This window comes from Stigmatopora nigra, chromosome 18, assembly GCF_051989575.1.
Source record: "Stigmatopora nigra isolate UIUO_SnigA chromosome 18, RoL_Snig_1.1, whole genome shotgun sequence".
Classification (NCBI taxonomy): domain Eukaryota; kingdom Metazoa; phylum Chordata; class Actinopteri; order Syngnathiformes; family Syngnathidae; genus Stigmatopora; species Stigmatopora nigra.
In genome coordinates, this window is record NC_135525.1 from 5,817,705 (window position 1) to 5,835,973 (window position 18,269).

At 38.5% G+C, this 18,269-nt stretch overlaps 2 protein-coding genes and 1 long non-coding RNA gene across 3 annotated transcripts in view; 2 read left to right on the forward strand and 1 right to left on the reverse strand.

The window, feature by feature from the left end:
- Window positions 1-5,442, forward strand: part of LOC144211724 (uncharacterized) — a 7,005-nt gene extending 1,563 nt beyond the window's left edge. The window contains exons 2-4 of the long non-coding RNA XR_013329642.1: window positions 3,488-3,589; window positions 3,801-3,908; window positions 5,229-5,442. This is a non-coding gene — a long non-coding RNA (uncharacterized LOC144211724). The remainder of the gene's footprint in view (window positions 1-3,487; window positions 3,590-3,800; window positions 3,909-5,228) is intronic.
- Window positions 1-7,140, reverse strand: part of tbkbp1 (TBK1 binding protein 1) — a 19,720-nt gene extending 12,580 nt beyond the window's left edge. Inside the window, exon 1 of the mRNA XM_077739153.1 lies at window positions 6,948-7,140. The gene's annotated coding sequence lies outside the window, so the exon portion shown is untranslated. The remainder of the gene's footprint in view (window positions 1-6,947) is intronic.
- A 4,222-nt stretch (window positions 7,141-11,362) lies between these two features.
- pdk2a (pyruvate dehydrogenase kinase 2a) lies at window positions 11,363-17,535 on the forward strand. Its single transcript, XM_077739285.1, has 11 exons — window positions 11,363-11,591; window positions 12,188-12,329; window positions 12,909-12,980; window positions 13,166-13,350; window positions 13,427-13,516; window positions 14,006-14,083; window positions 14,959-15,035; window positions 15,319-15,414; window positions 16,115-16,225; window positions 16,303-16,416; window positions 16,991-17,535. Exons 1-11 carry the CDS (start codon window positions 11,474-11,476, stop codon window positions 17,132-17,134), a joined length of 1,227 nt encoding a protein of 408 aa, XP_077595411.1. The 5' UTR covers window positions 11,363-11,473; the 3' UTR covers window positions 17,135-17,535.
- The last annotated feature ends 734 nt before the right edge of the window (window positions 17,536-18,269 follow it).

Sequence of the window (18,269 nt, forward strand, 5' to 3'; positions counted from 1 at the left end):
AAAATTCATAAACTTAGAGTTGATAAAGCAAGCCTTATTTTTTCAACCTTGATATGGAACAATCAAAATGAATAAACACACTTTAAGACATGCATCATAATATCAAGAATAATATACAGGACACCCATAAAATGTCAACATAAAATACAGCATAGAAAAAGACTTTGGCATTTATCTCTACATAAACACTCGTGTTAGTTGACAAAGCTAATGGATAGACACAAAACCCTTTTTTCAAAAAACTAACAAACATATTTCCCGACAGTATATGTTAATAATCATACTTTAAGACCTACATTACAAAACAAATCTGCAGATATTGCTTTCCATAGCCATAAAAATCAGGATTAAAGATCCAGACTTCCCAAAACTGAAGAAAAAACGATATTTTTCAAGATACAACGTGATATAAAGGTCAGTCAAACTCATGAAATTGAAACCACCCGTGTTTGTTAGTTTGATTTACAAACAGCAGATCGAGAAATGGAACACCTCGGTCGGCTATGCCAACTGTTTCCAAAATATATTAGTGTGCGTATATTTGGCACACGGAGGCGTAAGTATCGATGTGCTAATCCAATCCAGCGGATCCATACACAGCGCCTCTGTGACCTTATTAAGTGAATCCGTCAAATGTTGTTTCACAGCTCACGGCCACCCGATTGGTAGAAGGTCCGTCCATTGGTCTGTTGGCTAAAGTGATCATTGGGTGAGTCGGAGGCAATCATGGCTAACTTGAAAAAGTTCACTGCAAACTGATTGCTAGGCAATCGCAGTACCATAGTTTTCACATAGTACAAATCTGACAGTACAAAAAACTTCATTCTTACTCGAAAACTTTCATCCAAATCAAAATAAGGTCAGTTGATGGATAAAACTCTAATAAGATCACATAGATAAATAGATAATAATGATCAGACTTTAACATACCATATTTTCTCGCATATAAGCCTTAATTGCCTTAAAATTGTTGAATTTTACAATTTCTATCATATAATAAGTCAGAATTATTTTTGATTAGTGTTTTATCTGTTTATCTTTTCTGTATTTTGAAATAATAATAATAATATCCAGCACATTGTCTTGTGTATTGCTGTTTCTCGTCACTTTGTAGTTTCGGGCATGTCAAGTCTAATTTATTCACATATAAGCCATACCCTATATTCAGTCATCATTTTTTTTTGCAATAAATATGTCATATATGTGGGAAAATATGGTCAACTATGTTTTGTTAGCGTTGGAAATTACATATACATTGAAAAATAACAACTGTTTTCACATGATGATTATCATCACTTGCCCTTGCGATAATTATCAAGTTTTTACATGATTGCCATTCAAACATAATCACATATTTTTGCATCATGTAGAAACGTAATCTTGGCCTTTTTTGTGTGTGACAACAATTCTGTAAAATCACCCTTTAAAAAAAACCCTCATTCTGATGAACACACACTAACAAAATATCTTTTACACAATAAAAACCTCCTTCATATACATTAAAAACCTAACAAAATACCTTTAAAAGAAATCCAATTCAACAAAATCTTTTAAATCACCCAAAAACTCATCACCCCCCCCCCAAAAAAAACCAAAAAATCCTCCCTTCTCACAAAGCTCCTCTCACACTCACCACACAGAAATTCCTTCTAACATACTGTAGACATCACCTCCTACACACTTATGCTTCTACAAACATACACAATGCATAAGCACCCCCAAGTACGCACCCGCATATGTTCACACATATGAACACACCCACACAAACCCCCCCGCCCTGTCCACCAGACCAACCGCTGTCGTTATCATACACGCACATGACAGATGTTGACTTAACGCAACACATCACAGCACGCCTTTTAGAATGCAAATTGTATTGCGGTGACACGTGCGCCAAAAGCGTCATCGTCCTTTTCCACCAGTGTCGACGACGTCCTTGTTCAAGGACGCTCAGGTGTGTGTATGTGTGTGTGAGAGAGATGTTTGGGGGTGGGGTTACAGGAAGTGGCGTCCATAGGGGAGGAGTTTGGCCTCTTAGAGTGGGAGTGGGAGGTTGTGTTTTGATGAAATAATATCATAAAAGCAGGGGTGATGGATAACTCAAATTCCCACTTAAAGGTCCTGTAAGGTCAAATTCAAGTGAATAAATTGTTGATCTGGATGACACTAATTGTTCATTCTATACCATTCTGCACATTCTCCGTTTCAGTGGCTATTATTGAGGTAACCATGGAGACATGTTGTCGTTCAGACCCGTTTTCTTCGCATTTGCATTCATTTGATGTGTCAGGGAAGTATACTTTATACATCAGTATCCCATCTTTTTGAGCCAGTTGTTGGATTTCATCCTTGATATTAGATTTCATCTGTTTAGTGGGCTTAATTCCAATTATTAGACAGTACCCACATACTATTTGTCTAATAGATTTACGTCCAAATATTATACAATGTTTTTTGGTTATTCACAGGGTTTAATACCAGATATTAGACTGTACCAAAATGCTCATGTCCATATATTTACTCGATTTAATTCCAGATACTTAGTGGAATTATTAAAGCCACTTTTATATACATATATACCTGTTTAATGCATGTAATTCTACTTATTACGCGGTATATACATAGCTTTGTGTTCTTTCATCCTCTAGTTTCCATTTGACAATTTAGCCTGCATCATATTTGCCTGTTTACCAGATTTAATTCCACTTGTTACACTGCTGCAAAATGTTTTTTCCCTTACATTCCCTAATGTTTTTTATTGCAGATATTATACATGCCACTAGAACTTGCATCCACGTGTTTACTGGATTTAATTCATAATGTATTTTAATCCTAATACAGTTTTGATGATGTGTTTGGATCCCTCATCATCTTTTTCAATAGATTTTTTTCCCTGATGATAGACCATGCCAACGTGTCTATTTACTGGATGTTATTCAAGATAATAGACACCGTCATCGGCATACTTGTAAATATATTCTGAGGCTTTTACTTCAGGTACTAAATAGTGCCATCCTCATGTTGTTGTCTTGTTTTATTGGGATCCAAAAAGTCTCTTCAATTTTCTGGATATGATTGTTTTGTCTCTCTGTCTATTTATACTGGCTTTCATTTCAAATATTAGACAGCATGCTTTATCTCCATCTAATAATCAAATTTCATTCAAGATAGCAAAGCACATCAACGTAATGCTCTTATCATCATCAATTTAAAGCTCAATTTCCTCTTATTAGAGCGACCACCTTTTTTAATCCGGATGTTTTTCATGCTTTTTAAATCAACATCTTTTTCATGCTTTAAACACTCACACCTGAACGCATCATATTTTTTTTTGCCTGTTTAAGCAATATTGTGACAAAACGTTCCTGGGAGCTACTGGAAAGCATGTGGGTATTTTTAGTCACTCCATTGGGAATGAGGTGATCCGGCAAGTGGCGACAGAAGTGGGTAACCTGTTTTTTGTTTTGTGTTTTTTTTTCTTTCTCAGCACTAAAAGAACAAGATGATCCCAAGTGAGTGTGGCTCAATTACGGCCAATTTTTAAAGTTGGACCAAAACTTTATGGAGGACCAAATGGGACAGAAAAACGGTACATATATTATATATATATATATATATATTATATATTTAAAACAGTACATTTATTTTTAATATGTTTTTACATGTACATTAGTAATTAATTAATGAAAATACTAACTAATTTAATGTAAAAAAAACATTTATTTTGTTATTTAATTATAACATGATGTTGTTTTGGCTTTTTACAAGCAAAATATTGACAAGAGTTGAAATTATTTTAGGAGAAATACTCACACACCTGGATCAGAAAGATTGACCTGTAACATCCTGCATGTACATCACGACTGGGCGACCAATCAGGTGTTAGTCCCACCCACTGACTTTGAAAGGTGAGTTTGACAGGTAAAATAAATTCTTCAAATGCGTATACATGAAATAATTATTAAATAGTGGAATAATTACATATGCTTTGACATTATACAAGCTATTTTATTTCATTTATGACATTTTGTTTTATATCTATTTATTCTTTTAATGACTAATGACACAATTTGAGTGTTTTTATATATTTTCATTCTGTTTTCGAAGCAATGCGCGTCCTCAAACTAGCACAATGTTTTAGTTCCTGAAATCTCTCTTCACATTTTCCTGACATCTCAATAAGGCATTTTCATTTGTCACGTCTGTTCAAGTCTTTTGAGCAACGACCTCGACTTTTCACCAACTCGCCGACATTTGTTTGCCGCTCAAACGACGGCCTCGCCTCCTCCGGCGTCTCTTTTGTCTCGCCTCCTCCGTCATCCCTTCCCCGCCCGCTACTGAGCCTTTTGCATACTTTGTCCTCTTTCCAGGTCGCCATGGCGACGGGAGGTTGCTCCCAGGCGTAAGTCGTAATTCAGAAACATGTCGGACGCCGCTATCGCCAAACGCCACTAGCGGAGGTGCCGTCAGTTTCCTCAAGTGATCAAACGCCCCATTTTGGCTACACGAGTATAGCTCAGAGACGCTTTGGACAGCAGTTTGTTTGCATGCGTTAGCTGCCAGACTGCTACTGTCTGGGTGGATGTTAAGCACCCCCCACACTAAAAATCATCTTCCAGTGATCTCTAAACCAGTAAAAATAGAATAGTGACTACCTTGTGTATGTCTAAATAGCGCTTTAATCATAATTAGCTCTTACTAAACCTTGAAAATGCTTATTAAATAAATGACTATTAACTAGAATTTACAGGCAAGGTGCCCAGGACATTCTCATCAGTCATCCACCAAAAAAACATACATTAAATAGAATCTTGACTTAAAAATAGAGTATTTCTGAGAGAGCAGACTTAAGCCTAAGCAGCCAAATTCAAAGTATCGCCATATTTTTTGACCTCTGTGACCTTTGACCCTCTCTATTCTCATCATATCAGTTTAAATGGAATATTCTGATCTGTAATTAAGTTATTGTGACCATCTGTCTGACCTCTGACCTCACAAAGTTGGTCCGCATTTTTGAGTTTCTTATTACAAATTCACCATATTCTTATTACCAATTAATTTAAACTGCGACTACTCATGTTCAAGTGCCATTGACAGCATTATACGTCCATTTTGGCTGGAGAAAAGGAAAAAAAATGGTGAAAAATGGGGAAAAAACTTTTGAATTGGCTCCGTTCCTGCTTTGTTAACCTTTTTTAAAATTCAAGTTTCTTTTGTTTCAATTGCAGACTCAGCATTTTTTGTTGACTGCTCCCCATCTGTGCCGCACACCCACCAGGCTAGCAAGGTGGAAATGGGAGCACCTGAACAAGGAGAACACGGCCTGCTGCGCTGCCATTTCGCATCGTCTGACGGAGACGACACATCTGCTGCTTAGGTGACAATTTTCTCACTCTGATTGCGTCAATGCCGCACAGTAACACAAATGGCCAGCTGGCACCAAGGGGGCTCAAAATAAAAGCCGACAAATCCTTGGTGATGGCAACACTGAATGATAAACCAAAAAAAGCTATCAATTATATTAGCATCTTAGTGCTATGCTAATTCAGCCTGAATTGTGTATAAGAGAATTACTACATTACAATAACGAGTTTGAATATCCCTGTATTCGATCTTCAGTTATCTTGAACAAAAGCACAATCAAATACGGCATGAAATGCATAAACTCCGCCTTCTGTAGCTTCAACCAATCATGTGATCTTAAAGACTATTGTGGTCATTGACAGCTAAAATATTACTTTGCCCATCGACATACTGCATTTTGAAAATCATAAAAAGGTTCCTTTTACTATCACTATAATCATGAAAATATTTTTCTAAAATTAAATAATAAATTTAGTAAATAAATAATAAAAGTCAACATATATCTAAATTGCTGTATAGATAAATATGTATCACAGGTTAAAAAGTAAATTCAAAATAAAACCATAAAAGAAAATATGGATTGGATGACCCAAATACAACAAAAATTTAAATAATACTCTCAAACTATCTTTCATAATAATTTAAAATTTAAGAGCACAATGTCAAGAAATATGATCTGTTGGGAAAAAATGTAAACATAAAAATATCTTTCAGATTGCAGATATAGTATAGGAGCCGAATGGTTGGCATGTCAACCTTAGAGTTCTGGGTTCGATTCCAGCTGGGTCCTTACTATGTGGAGTTTGCATGTTCTCCCTAAACTTGCGTGGGTTTTCTCCTGGTTCTCCGATTCCCTCCCACATCCCCAAAAACATGCAGTGTAGACTGGTTGAACCCTCTAAATTGCCCCTAGGTACAAATGATTGGTTATCTGTCTCTTTGTGCCCTGTTATTGGCTGGCCACCAATTCAGGGTAAACCCCCTCCCCACCACCACCACCCCCTGCCTGGTGCCTGGAGTTAGCTGGGACAGGCTCTAGAACCCCATGGGACCCTTGTGAGGATAAGCAGTTCAGAAAAATGAATAAATGTAGATGTAGGAAAAAGTTTTTCCTTTTTTTTTTTTAAATAAAACAACAACAACAACATGGGATGTTACAATGTCCTTGCTGCCCCCCTCTTAATCACTAGGGGGTGTAAAGTACTTCTAGTCTACTATTCAGGCCCTTTCGATGCTCACACTGGCTTTTTGAGGGGTATTTGGACAACATTTACGTCTAAAAAAACTCAAACGTAAAGAGAAGAATTGTTAGTAGACGTGCAGATCATAATTTCAGACGAGCATGTTGTTGCAAATGTTTTTTAGAGCATCTTTTGCCTCCTTCCTCCAACTACTACAAAGCCAAATGTGGGCTACTCTTGCCAAGTGCTGTCATAATAACACACTGTCACATTATAAAAATGCTCATTTGGGCGTTTTGCACCGTGACATGACGCCGAGTATCCACGAGCGTGCGTTGCGACGGCGAACCAACATGGCTGCGCGTCCACGGCGCAAAGATAGAAGATCAAATGGAAACTCACGCTGTGCCGACGTCGACCGATCCGCCGTGGGGGCCATGGCCGGGCGCCGCCGCGTGCGGGAAGCGGAAGAAAAGGTGCTCCGTTTTCCTCCTTTCGGCTTTAACGGCGGAAAGGAAGCGAGCTGGAGTGCGGCGGAGCTCAGACTCGTATCGCGTTGTGGTGGAGGATGGGGAGGATGAGGAGGAGGAGAAAGAGGAGGAGGAGGAGGAGGAGGATGCTGATGATGTCGCGCAAATGGCAGCGCCAGGCGCTCTTGATGCTGATGACGACGTGCTCATTAACAATGGCAAAGGAATTGGTTCAAATCCAATGTAGCATAGTGAACCAAATACAAAAACAGAGCAATTATATAGAAGGAAATGTCTTTTCCGATGTGGTTTTGTAATAGACGACATATTCACCTTATTTTATGATATTAATAGATTTAGGGTCAACATTTTTCAAACTGAAATAAGAAATTAAGAGGAAAATCATGGCGTCAGAGGCAATTGGACAGACTTTTTAACACTATTTTTGTAGTTATATGTGATAAACATTCATTTTCTGTACCGCTTGTTGTCACAAGGGTTCCGGGGGGTGCTGGAGCCTCGCCCAGATGAATTCAGACCCCCTGAATTGGTGGCCAGTCAATCGCAGTGCACAAGGAAATCGACAACCAATCATTTGTACCTAGGGGCCTTCCCTGCATGTTTTGGGGATGTGATAGGAAACTGGATTACCCGCAGAAAACCCACCCAAGCACGGGGAGAACATGCAAATTCCACACGGGATGGTCCGGACCTGGGATTGAACCCTCGATTGCAAAATTGTGAGGCAGATGTGCTAACTATGCTAAACTGTGGGTACAATTTAGTAATCTGTTGGTGCATATTGTTAACAGATTAGTACAGATTAGTAATATGTGGCTACATTTAATTTATCTGTTGGTGCAGATTATTAAACTGTGGGTATAATTTAGTAATATATGTGTACAGTTCAGTCATCTGTGGGCACAGGTTACATTTTAATAAGTATTTATTAGCATTTTATGTACATAAATGTAATTAGTTATCAGAAATTTTTTAAAAAGATATATTTTTATTGCAAATTGTGGGCATAAATTACCAAACTGGGGAAAGATTACTAAACTGTGGGTAATGATCAACTATGATTTTTTTTCCCTACCCTATAGGCGCCCCATATTCACTTATACACTTGACTTTTTCGGTTTAAACTTCATCCCGATGTCAAGTACAGTTTCAAAGGTCCTTATTTAAACAGATAAAAAAAAATCCAATGACAAGTTGACCCTAGAATGTCCGTTTCATATCCAAATAGCTGGAGCTCTTATGTCTTTTCATGCATGACTTGTTCAGACTTCACTTGAGTCTGTTCACAATCCCATCCTCTCTTTTTAGACATTTTTAGGCTTTTATTTTAGGGGGGCAAAGCAAACATCAAGCCAGCCAACATCAGCGCGCACAATAAATAACACGCCGGTGGGTGTTTCTTATGTAAGCGCCCGTATATAACCTGCTCTCTTGTGATGTTCCTCATCTCCTTTTTTCCTCACTGATTCATTTGAGGAGCCAAATGCCAAGAAAAGATCATTTTTTTAACGTAGATGAAGCTCAGTGGTGCAATCATCCGACTCAACCTTGACTTGTTTGACCCCCGTTGAGGACAAAAGTGAACTTGCGTCAGGTGCACAAAGAAAAGTCAGCACAAGGCTAGTTATTAACATGTTAATTATTCACACATGGTTTGCCGCGGGCTGTAGAATACATAAATATTGTATATATATGTTAATTCTCATGCTACGCTTCACACACACAGATTCTGTTGGTAATATTGACGTTATTCTCATCTCAGATCACATTATGCACCCCAAGATTTAGCATTAGAAATCAACTTTTTTCTAGTAGGGCGTGTTACTATGAAAAATGGTTTCAGGAGGCCCATTAAATTTCCATTTTGAATCAAAATGGTAGGGTTCTTGTATTTGTTTTGTTTATCAGAATGGCTATTTGAGGCTATTTTGTAGGGCTGCTAATGATAGCAAACTTGTTAATTGCTCCCTTTATTAATGATTGCAATTCCCCTAATTAAGGGATTAAAAAACATGCAATTGCATCAAGGCACATATTTACCCATACTTAAAAGTCTGAAATTTATTAGAGAAGTAGACAGGGTGCCCAATCAGTATGCACTAAATTCAAGATTGTGTAGATGATGGCTGTAGACGCTGAGATTTTGACTGTTTAGGTACATTGCTTGCTGACTATTTATATCGTGAAAAGGCAGAAAAGCATGACAATATTGGCAGTTGACAATGACGTTTTCATTTGCTAAAAGTGAGCGAGATGGTCTAAAATAGAGCCGAAAAGGGCAAAACAAGTTTAGTTTTACAAAAAACGTACTCAAAAAAATCCCAGAAAAAGTTGTTTAATGGCATACACAATTTGAACTGATCAAAAAACATAAAATATAGAAAAAAACATAATTTGACAGTTTGACTTAATATGATAGACTGAGTTCTATGTCATTTCAAAACAAAGTGGAATGTTTTTTTTTGTTGACATAGCTATTCTAGACTTTTTGCCCGATACTACATTCCCACCAAATTTGATCAAATTGGAGCACATTCATTTTTTTATTCATTCTGCCCAATTTTGTAGTCATGAGAAAGCAGTTTAAACCAAAATCGAAGGCATGTTGTAACTTTTTGCTTTCATGGCTTCTCAAAACTTTTTTGTAGGTCTTGTCACGATACACATACCCACCAAATTCATTACTAGGCAAAACAAGAGGTCTGAATTTTCAATCCAAGAGTACTTTTACCTATGACAAAGCACTCAAATTCCATGTTCCCAAGCCAAATTGACTGCTAATGTTGAATTTTAAACAACCCAACCATGTCTTTCCTCACAAAAAAAAGCCCTTGAAAGTCTATTTTGCAATCTAGGCGAGTGTGTTAAGGGCCTAAAACTCCAAACGGATATTTTGCCCATATTCAGTACGCATTATAACACATTGCCGTCATAGAAACTTGTTGTCCAGAGTAGTAGACAACACCCTGGTCACAAGGTTCGGTTACTCCACTTGGAAAGGCCACACATAGCTCGCTGACAGCTTGTACGTAGTAGGAATGCCGCCTGGTGGAAAACTACTGAGGGGTGTGGGGGAGTAATATCTCCCCACCAAACAGATACTCACTAGTGGAAAACTTCCAGGAGGTAAACAGAAAGAATCTTTGATCAAAACGATTTGGGGCGTCAACTGCCGTCAATGTAACAGAATCATTGGCGATGATGAATGATTACGCGAGCACATGTTTTGATGGACAACAACAAGTCGGCGGCTTTGTGAGGACAAGCCCGACTCAGCAACGGCTTACATAACGAGAGTATGGGATGTCGAGAGAGACACATTGTTCCCTGACAGAAGCGTTTCTTTTCAAAAGGAACTCTGGCGTACTTCCACCGAATCTTCCACCTATCGGGAGACCTTCCGTCTGTCCGTCAGTCGGTGTTGACCAGAAAAAGCGTGCTAGGGTTTCTGTGGGGGACTGGGAGTGCCAAAAAAACGATGGTTAACTGAATGGGTGGTTCTTAAAGATCTATTTAGATATTTATTTGCAGTATAGTCATTTTAATATATATATTTTTAAGCATTTTATAGACATTCATTTAATTAGTTTTTAGATGTTTTAAAGAATATAGATTTTTTTATCGGAAGATTTATTACAATGTTTTGCAATTTTTATTTATTAATTTTATTGAAAAACACAGGAAAATAATTGATATTTTTTTTACTAAAAGAAATTATTGGAATACATAGTATTAATGGGAGTATCAATGGGATGTCAAAAAATAACCATTAAAAATAATAAATTGATATAAATGTTAGTCTAAATAAATCAACATAAATGAATATAAAAAATCAAACATTTATTGACACTAAAATATATATTTTTTTATTTTGGCACTACTGCTTCAACATTGGTATCCTCAAGGCAAAAACTTGGTCATCTAGCAATGATTTATGTCAATTAAAAAATAATTGACCATTTTTTACAAGTTCATCACTTGCATATCAATTTTTCCCTAGAACTTTCTGCTTCCCTTTTATTTCAACCTTGTTCAAAGAACCTATTAAATGCCTATTTCCTACTTCAGCACTGCACAATAACAACACAGCTTTTCCATTCCATTTTTATCTGGATGGCATTACATATTCGCAATTGCCAAACCTCGAATACACAGGGCCTTACATCCAAAATAATAAAATTAGGCCAAAGGTACTATTATCAAGCCAGCCCCATGACCATGCCACGCAACTCCTATTGGCACACACGGAAGATAAATAGCAGGTGAAACCCTGCCTCCCCAGCTCCTATTGGCTCAAAGGAGAAGTTATTTATCATCTCGCGTTCCTATTGGCCCGCATCGTTAGTGACTGCCTCCGCATCTCAATTCGGTTGTGTTGTTTCTACTGCAGCTTTAGCGACTTGTCATAAGCAGTCGCACTTGAAACGGAGATAAATCATGAAGTTCGTTCGTTCTATTATGAAAAACGCCGCATTGGCGAGCGTTCCTAAACATATCGAGCACTTTTCTAAATTCTCCCCTTCGCCGCTGTCCATGAAGCAGTTCCTTGACTTCGGTGAGTCTGGCGTTATGCATACGAAATAGCTCAGCTACTACACGTGAATACTACTTACTGTATTGTGTACTGTGCTATGTTCAAATTTTGAAATTATCCAGTTTAATATAAGTAATGGGTGTACTGCAGTGTGGTTTTGCATGCATCCTGGTCATTTGGAGCATCTATTGCATCAGATTTGGACTGGAAGTAGACATCAACAATAAGGGGAGGGGGGTCTCACATATTTTCTTATATTTACTAATGCAAACGCGGCTCTAGAGCTGCATGTGGCTCTTTGCTTCTTATATTTTGTAGTATATGCTATGGCTCTTTGCCTCCTTTCATGTTTCCCTTATATTTACTCTCTCTTAAAACACTCAGATTCATTAGGGCTCAATAAAAACAAATAATAAATTATATATTTTCTTTAAAGAATGTGCTTAATAATATGGGTTTTATTGTGCCTGTGTGTGTTTGTATTAGCAGGTCAAAAAGAAAAGTGAATTACAAAATGTGGGGAAAAAATAAACTGTCAATACAGGAATTTTGGGATTCATGATTGGGAAATTTGGGTGACTGTTTCTAATTTTTCACCCTAATTTTTGTGCACTCAGGGTCTATCAATGCCTGCGAGAAAACGTCATTCGCTTTTCTGAGACAAGAGCTGCCTGTGCGGTTGTCCAACATCATGAAGGAGATTAACCTGCTGCCCGATAAACTGCTCACGACGCCCTCAGTGCAAACTGTCCAAGGATGGTGAGTATTTGCCATGCAAATAAAGTGTTCGGGTTAGATTGCAGACCCCCCTAACGCAGGTATAAAAGTATCATAAATTGTCCCATAACCCTGAAAACAACAAAAAGCAAAGTAGTATTTTCAAGAAGTTGACCAATATGGATTCTCTATTGGAAAACAAAGTCCCAAAAACAAACTCATAATCTTTTCATTTTTAAAGATCTAACAGTACAAACAACAATTTTCGTCATTTTCCACTAAAATCAATATAATTCCAAGAAGACTATCCAAGTGGTGCATTAGTACAAAGTTCAGAACATTTTACATAATGGATTCACCCCAAATTGGAGAATTGCCACAGAGTTGTTTTGCAACGCGTTGTTTCGTCCACTTACGTCACGGCGCTCGGAATAACAACAAGACCCTTTGACCAAGCTGTACTTGCTCCAGCTCCAGTCTCGTAGGGGGGAGGGTGGCTTCCTCAGCTGTGAACTTTAGCCCACTTTCTTCTCTTGTGACTGCTTTGCTACCCATGGAGTTATTTTCACATCAATGTGTCAATTTCACAAGCCTGTGTATGTCTGTTTTTTTCAATTTTAGGTATATCCAAAGTTTGATGGAAATCCTAGACTTTCTCCACAAGAACCCGGATGACCACAAAGTCCTTGAAGAGTAAGTTATGGAATCATCTACTCGTCACACCATTGCAATGTAGTGTGTAAACAAACCCTAGAAGAAAAACACGGGGTAAAGTCCCAACTTGCCTGAACCAGTTTTGGGATTGTCCATGTTAAGATGCCAAAATATGCTAAGTTATTAAGATCCAACTGAAATTAAGGTTTTCTAACGCCATTCAGGTTCGTGGACTCTCTGGTGACCATCCGAAACCGGCACAATGACGTCGTACCTACCATGGCGCAGGGCGTTATGGAGTACAAGGAAGTCTTCCCGCAAGACGCCGTCACCAATCAGAATATCCAGTACTTTCTGGACCGCTTCTACATGAGCCGTATCTCCATCCGTATGCTCATCAACCAACACAGTGCGTATCCGTGACGACCAGGTTAGTCAGAACTGGGTTTTTCGAGGTCCTGAAAACCGCTTGTCTGTCTTTCCAGCGCTCATTTTCGACGGAACCACCAACCCGGTGCACCCTAACACCATCGGCAGCATCGACCCACGTTGCGATGTGGGTGACGTGGTGCAAGGTAAATGCTTCCTTCCATACAATAATGTCCACAATAATGTCATATTTTATTGCAGATTATAGCCACTAAATAGATATTTGTTACATTGCGAGTGTAGGTCGTGAATTAGAACAATTAAAAACATAGTAATTTGTATTTACTGAATTTCTATGGGAAAAATTTGAATTGAGATATGAGTAAATTGACATGCGTTAAGCTTGTATCTCAAGGCATTACTGTATTCAAATAGATTGGACATCTATTGCAGTCAACCACAGCCAAAAAATGAATGGTGTGTGTTAACATTTTAATTTTTTTTAAATATTCTAGATGCCTTCCATAGCGCTATTTTCTATGGGAAAATATGATTTGAGATATGAGTAAATTAACATGGATTAAACTCGTATCTCAAGGCATTAGTGTATTCAAATAAATCGGACGTCTATTGCAGTCAACCACAGCCAAAAAATGAATGGTTTGTGTTAATGTTTTCATTTTTTTATGTCCTAGATGCCTTCCATAGCGCTAAGATGCTTTGTGAACAGTACTACCTTCGCTCGCCTCCTCTTATTCTGCAAGAACTGAACAGTGAGTGTTCATTTTTGTTTTTTTTCATGACTTAATTGCGATTACCTGGGGAGTGAGTGTTTGTCAGGACATGCTGACATCTTGAATTTGTCCATAATAATCAGCACTTGCTTAGGATAATTATATCCCCACACCTGAGACCAGGATGCCTTCTGGGCTATGACCTGACTCGTGTAATTGTTACAAATAGGCTGACATGATAACTTAGGGGTGAGTGATCAGGCCATAAATATCACATTTTTTTCTACCTAAATTGTCCATCTTGATTATTGTTCTTCTTATATTCATCATTCTCAATGGGTTTCGTCATTTTTGCTTCACAATGTTCAATTTGGATGATTTTAGTTTTTCCGATACTCACCACAAACTATTTTCATGAATATTGTTTCATATTGCAAAATCTTAATTGAGATCTTGTCCCAATCTCGCTTTCCCCCCCTTTAATTTTCTAAAAAGGTTATTCTCTTTATTTTATCTTGTATATGTAAAAAATAGGCTCTAAAAACCTCCGAAAATGAAAAGTAGTACAACTGTTTATTTGCTTTTTTCTGCCATGTACAATCAATTAAATACATCACCACTGTTCACCTAAATCAACCTCAAATCTTTTCCAATTGCCAATTTAATTTGGGGTTCAACTCAGAAGTGACGCTGTGTGAATAAAAGTCAACATTCCAGAGTGATCAAGAATAGCCCTCCTTGTGTACACACTTGACGCAAAGTGCCCATGCCAGATGGACCCCCGGGGCCCGCCGCTAAGTTTAGCTGCACTCAGGCTGAAGTAATGACAAATATTGACGGAAATAAGCAGCCTGGCGTGGAAAATCCGTACAAGTGGGAAATGACATTTAAACGCTGATTATTTTTCTATACAGGCAAAAAGATGGGACAAGCTATTGACATCGTCTATGTGCCCTCGCACTTGTACCACATGCTCTTTGAGCTTTTTAAGGTAATTTTTGCAACATTTTTTCCCTTTTCCACCCAGTTGTTTTCCCTTTTCCACACAGTTGTTTTCCCTTTTCCACCCAGTTGTTTTCCCTTTTCCACCCAGTTGTTTTCCCTTTTCCACCCAGTTGTTTTCCCTTTTCCACACAGTTCTTTTCCCTTTTCCACCCAGTTGTTTTCCCTTTTCCACCAAGTTGTTTCCCCTTTTCTCATCCCATGTCTTGTTTCCGACATATTACTTACTAATACTACATTATTTTATGTTTTTTGATCCTGACTATGACCAGAACGCCATGAGAGCCACCATTGAGACCCACGAAAACAGAGATTTGCCACCCATTCAGGCCTTGGTTTCTCTTGGAGGAGAGGACATGTCCATTAAGGTGTGTATTGTCCGTCTACAATCTAAACTAGCAGTGAATTATCATTAACTCATTCAAACTGAGTTTGACAACCCTCATTTCTATAGTTAGTCATGAACAGAGTCATACTTACTTAAGTTATTATTAAGGAAAATAGTATTACCCGGTCGTTTTTAGACATGAACACAGTAATACTTGAGCTAAAAGATATTGTTTTACTTTTTCAGTTGAGCATGGTTCTAGATGCATGGATTAAAAGGCTTTGAAAGTTGTTGTCTAGCTCTCTTCACAATTTTTGGCAAGGAAAATAGGTTTTATGCATGATGCCTTACATAATAGCACACTACATCCAAACTTCGAACTTGGATCAGAGTATTTCCTGGAAGGTCTTTTTATTTAGACGTGGTAAGTTTATTTCATGCTGCTTCCAGCATTGAAGACGATCAGCATGTGTATCAAAAAATGCTTTTCTGGCATTTATGTCTTAGTCAGCTCTTTCAGTTACATAACTGGCTTCCTTCTTTGGCAGAGGAAAACAAAAGTTTCCACTCGTCTAGTTCTTAAAGCGAATTTTTAAACTCTTTTTTGTATTCTGTGGCAACATCTGTCTCCATTTCAAATCCTAAAATAATTGGATTGCACCACATCTTCTGAACATACTTTGCTTAGTTCACAATGTTCTTTTGCAGCCCTTTTTTGACGTCTTTGTCTTCTTTTCCAGGTGAGCGACAGGGGCGGCGGCGTACCTTTCAGGCGGCTCGACAACCTATTCAGCTACATGTACTCCACCGCGCCGGCGCCACAGTTTGGAGAATACTCCCGGCCGCCGCTGGTGGGTTCGCAATTCTACAAATAGATGCCGATTATCAAACAGGAGCTTGTTTTAAAGATGGTATTGATTATGTGCAGGCCGGTTTTGGTTACGGGCTTCCCATCTCGCGACTCTACGCCAAGTACTTTCAAGGGGATCTGCAGCTATACTCCATGGAGGGCCACGGAACAGATGCGGTCATCTACTTGAAGGTAAGACAAAACCACCAAAAATATCAGGGTGTCAATATTTTGATGTTCTTTGGTGTATAAGGCACTTTTATACTGTTTTGACTTAATAGTGCAGAGGTATTGGATACATTCTACAAATAATTGCAGATTCCGATTCGAGAATCTGATTCAGACCGTTTACACTACGTGAAAAAGCCACGTGGTCTGATAAATTGGAATTGGTCTGCAGTGTGAATGCAGCATTGGTTAATTCAGTGCAGGAGTGGTTCTGGGCAAGCATAGCTCAAGCTAATGGCAGTTTTAGCAATATTTGTCAAAAAGTAAGTGTAATTCATCGACAATTTTGAAATTCCAAAGTGACAGCAGGTGTATAGAAATATAATCTGTCACTTAATTATGTCTTTATGGCAGAAAAGTGGGAAATAAAATCATTTTTAGTTGAGTATTGGAGCATCTCAACTCCTAATGTAACATTCTCTATGTTCTGAAGGAATGTTGATGCTCCGTTATTCATAAAGATGGAGAAGATTGGATTACCTGTATGTTTTTATAAGACCTGAAATTTGAGGAATGGCAATGATCATGTCTCCTGCAGGCACTGTCGACCGACTCTATCGAGAGGCTCCCCGTGTACAACAAAACGGCGCTGAGGAACTATAAAGTAAGCCAGGAAGCAGACGACTGGTGCATCCCCAGCAGAGAACCTCTAGACCTGAGAAACTTCAGAGTGGCCAAGTGAAACCATGTCTTGTCATGAAGGCTTTGAAATGCCCCTCTGCCATCATGGACCAATAAGACAAGTGCCTGCTCACGCTTCAATCCTAGGAGTAGCATGTTGTTTTCGCCAAGGAAGACCAGAAGATGTGGAAAAAAAATAGCCCAGCAGCGCCGGCTTGAACAAGGATGGAAATTGCCAAGGTAGAGAGAGGTCCTCCGTCCAGCTTTTTGAACAAACATCAGTGATGTGATGCACTCGCCATAAGTCATGTGACACCCTCCTCCTATTATTTTTAGCAGGCGGTATACCTTGACGTGTGTTCAAGAATACGTGATTGTGATATTTGTAATTTAAATGCGTTTAAATCTTTGTACATACTGTATATATGACACATAAGTTAATATTAAAAAATACAACGATAACATGCAGGGGTTCTTTTTACGACCTTCTCTCATTGGACCAGGCTTGAGTTCCTATTGGTGTATCATCTTGCCACATGCAGCGTGAATGACTCATCTGTGTTGCTCTTACTGGATCGGCAGCTCGTGGTCCTGCCAACTGCCCGCTGGGTGTGGACGAATGTCATCCGAGGCTCACTTTGCGGTCGCTACTTACCGGGGCCAACGTCACTTCGATCCAAATGTGTGGGAGTGGGCATCAGCTGGCTTGCGTCATCCAATCCATGGTGGGGAGGCTTGTTGCTCTTCTGCATAATGAAGATAGCAATTGGTGGTAGTAAAAGTGACAGTTTAATGTGACTAAGTGTGAAGCGCCATAAATGTCATTGCCAGTATGACCGCAGATGGTCTTCTCCACCTGTTTTTTTTAGTGGAAGAGCAAGGAAATTGTCGTTTAACATCTTGGCTGGGTTGCAGTCTTGAACTCAAGTTAATCACAGTGAGTGCTGATCTTAGGTAATTCTTGGTCAGGTGTGTGCAAATGCGTGAATAAATATGGAAATCATGGCATCACAGATGTTAGATTTGTGATTGGCAAAATGTAGTATAAGTGGCAACATTGTTCTGTGGGCGCCCTCCTGTGGTAAAATATTGAATCACGTTAAATACAAATACTAAGTTTATTGACTAAGTATTTTATATTAGATTTACTTTAAATTTTGTGTTTAATCCTATTTTTGAAACATTGTGTATTGTTG